The 2,238-nt window shown below is 43.5% G+C and overlaps 1 protein-coding gene across 1 annotated transcript; it reads right to left on the bottom strand.

Moving 5' to 3' along the window:
- Positions 1-272: 272 nt before the first annotated feature.
- Positions 273-945, bottom strand: LOC147441586 (large ribosomal subunit protein eL29y-like). The gene is made up of 3 exons (XM_086483163.1): positions 895-945; positions 620-728; positions 273-521 (listed from the first exon to the last, which is right to left on the bottom strand). The coding sequence occupies exons 2-3, from the start codon at positions 719-721 to the stop codon at positions 426-428; spliced, it is 198 nt and encodes a 65-aa protein (XP_086339289.1). The 5' UTR covers positions 722-728; positions 895-945; the 3' UTR covers positions 273-425.
- Between the last annotated feature and the right edge of the window lie 1,293 nt (positions 946-2,238).

Raw genomic sequence — 2,238 nt, 5'->3', positions numbered from 1 at the left:
ACTACGGCTATGTGAGTAAAATACTCTGCTCATGTTCATCAGCTTTTCCACGCCAGTCATTATGAAGGTAAGCCAATCAATCACCTAGATATCCCCACAGCTATTCTCTAGCTCGTATTCCAATCTAGCAATCATTGGTTGAAAAAAGACATTTCTAATGAAATCCATCAGGCATGAACCCATAGACCATAGGCACGTGCAGACTGTCAGCACAGAAGCGGCCAATAACAATATCAACAACAGCTAAACCTTGATAAGGCCTGAGATAACACTTTTGTGGTGGAAAAAATTTTGTTTAAACACGATGCAAATTAAGAATTATCAAAAAGGTCCCCAGTCAGAGCGACATTGGGAGGTAGAGAGGCTTGGCAGCCATCTCTCTGCTCATTACAAGAGCCACATATATGCCGGGTAACTACTCCAATTTACTCTTCAGCACAGGAGTCGGATCCTGCATCAGCACCACCAACTCGATTGTGTTTCTTTGCGTATCTCTGATTCCGTAGAAACTTAGGGTCCATCTGCGTATATCCAGGAAGTGAGTCAGTTAAGCAGAACGCCACGCAATTCGCAGATCAAAATGAGAGAGCGATGTCCCCGGAGATTGGCACATACATACCCCCTTCCTTGAAGTGTACTTGTGCTTCTTGGCCTTCTTGATTCCATTCTTGTGCGCTTTGTAAGACTGATTGTGGGCGGTGTGGTTCTTCGACTTGGCCATAGCTACTCTGCAGCAGAAATACAAGAATCAAGTCGAATGAGGGCAGAGGGCCAAGATCCCAGCTACGAAGAGGAAGACCAAAAGAAGCCTGGGACGAAGAGCACGACAGAGCATACACAGAACAAGAACTTAAGACAGGAGTCAGCAAAGCAGCTAACCCTAAACGGGCGTACCTGTGGAGTTCGAAACCACCTTGCAAAGATGGAGTGGATGTTGTCTCAATGTACTTATTATGTTCAACCCTACCCCGTTCTCACTATGAAGTGCCGCCCTCCACAATGTCGGCCAAATGTGAACGCATCGAGAAAGAATATGAGGAAAATGACTAAGAAGGGTTTCGCACACGGGCAGGCAGGGGTTTTGCTTGCATTAGCAATCCTGTCCTTTTGTTGCTTGCTCGCTGCATGAACGCCTCAACTGGGTGGGGGTGGAGAGAACTCTGCCCATTTCGGCAGAGTTACAATACGAGGTGCGGGTAGACTAACGCTTTGAGGTGGGGGTAAACTCCGCCTTGTGCAAACTACCTCTAACAATTCATAAATTGCGTTGAGATGTGGGAGGAAAATGAAAACTTGAAAATTGATTCAAAAGGAAAATAAGACAAGCACCCATTGATATATGAGATGAAGACGGACCTTACCAACAAAGATTCTGGGCCTAGAGCATGTAAAGCCACTGGCTTTTTTGAAAAGGAGGATTCATTTTCAAGGCCTCTTATTTCTCTTACAAATCTTTGCACCAACATAGATTCTTGCATTAGAGCATTTGGCTTCTCTGAAAAGGAGGCTTCAAATTTCGAGGCCTCTTAATTCTCTACCAAAATATGATTAAGTTGGAGGAGAGTAGCTCATTTCTTGTTGTAAATTGGGCACAGTAAAAGACTTGTTAAATATGGGAAGAGGTTAGAACATTTATGGAACCAAAACGTTTTCTCTTTGCATTTATAAGAATCTCCAAGGGAGATGAAATATGTATGACCATTATAGCATGGATAGCTACACACACAAGACTAACAATCTAAATTGTCAATCTGTGGAATTGGGGCAATGGAGCTGGGCTTGGTGGCATCTCACAATAGTGCAAGAGCTATGGAGAAAGATAAAGAGGTTTGTTGGGAAAATTGAAGCTCAAAGAGAGAAGACATGGCAAGGCCAATCTCTTACTTTCTCATCTCGGCCTCTCTCAACAACATATGCGGTGCATATGCAATTTCCTACCATTTCCTACTACACAACTCTCTCAACAAGCACACACACACACATGTGAAATAAGCTAGAAAGCATGCACACAATCTAATTGCTCAACACATACACATGCACGCACGCATGTACACACAAGCTCACAAAGAGTGACCATGGGATGTGGCTAGAAAAAAGGAGGTAGACATAGAATGTACCCAGGGTGTAATGAGTAGTCATGAAGCCTTGAGATTACGCTCCCATTTGTGTAAAAAAAATCTTGGTGTTGAAGCCTTAAAGGTTTTGCAGGTTGAGGTGATTAAGGTAGTGTATGGCTTT

The sequence above is a fragment of the Adiantum capillus-veneris genome, chromosome 15 (assembly GCF_014529385.1).
Source record: "Adiantum capillus-veneris isolate H3 chromosome 15, ASM1452938v2, whole genome shotgun sequence".
Lineage (NCBI taxonomy): Eukaryota > Viridiplantae > Streptophyta > Polypodiopsida > Polypodiales > Pteridaceae > Adiantum > Adiantum capillus-veneris.
Note: the sequence above shows the minus strand (reverse complement) of the source record. Positions and strands in the feature narration are given on the sequence as shown.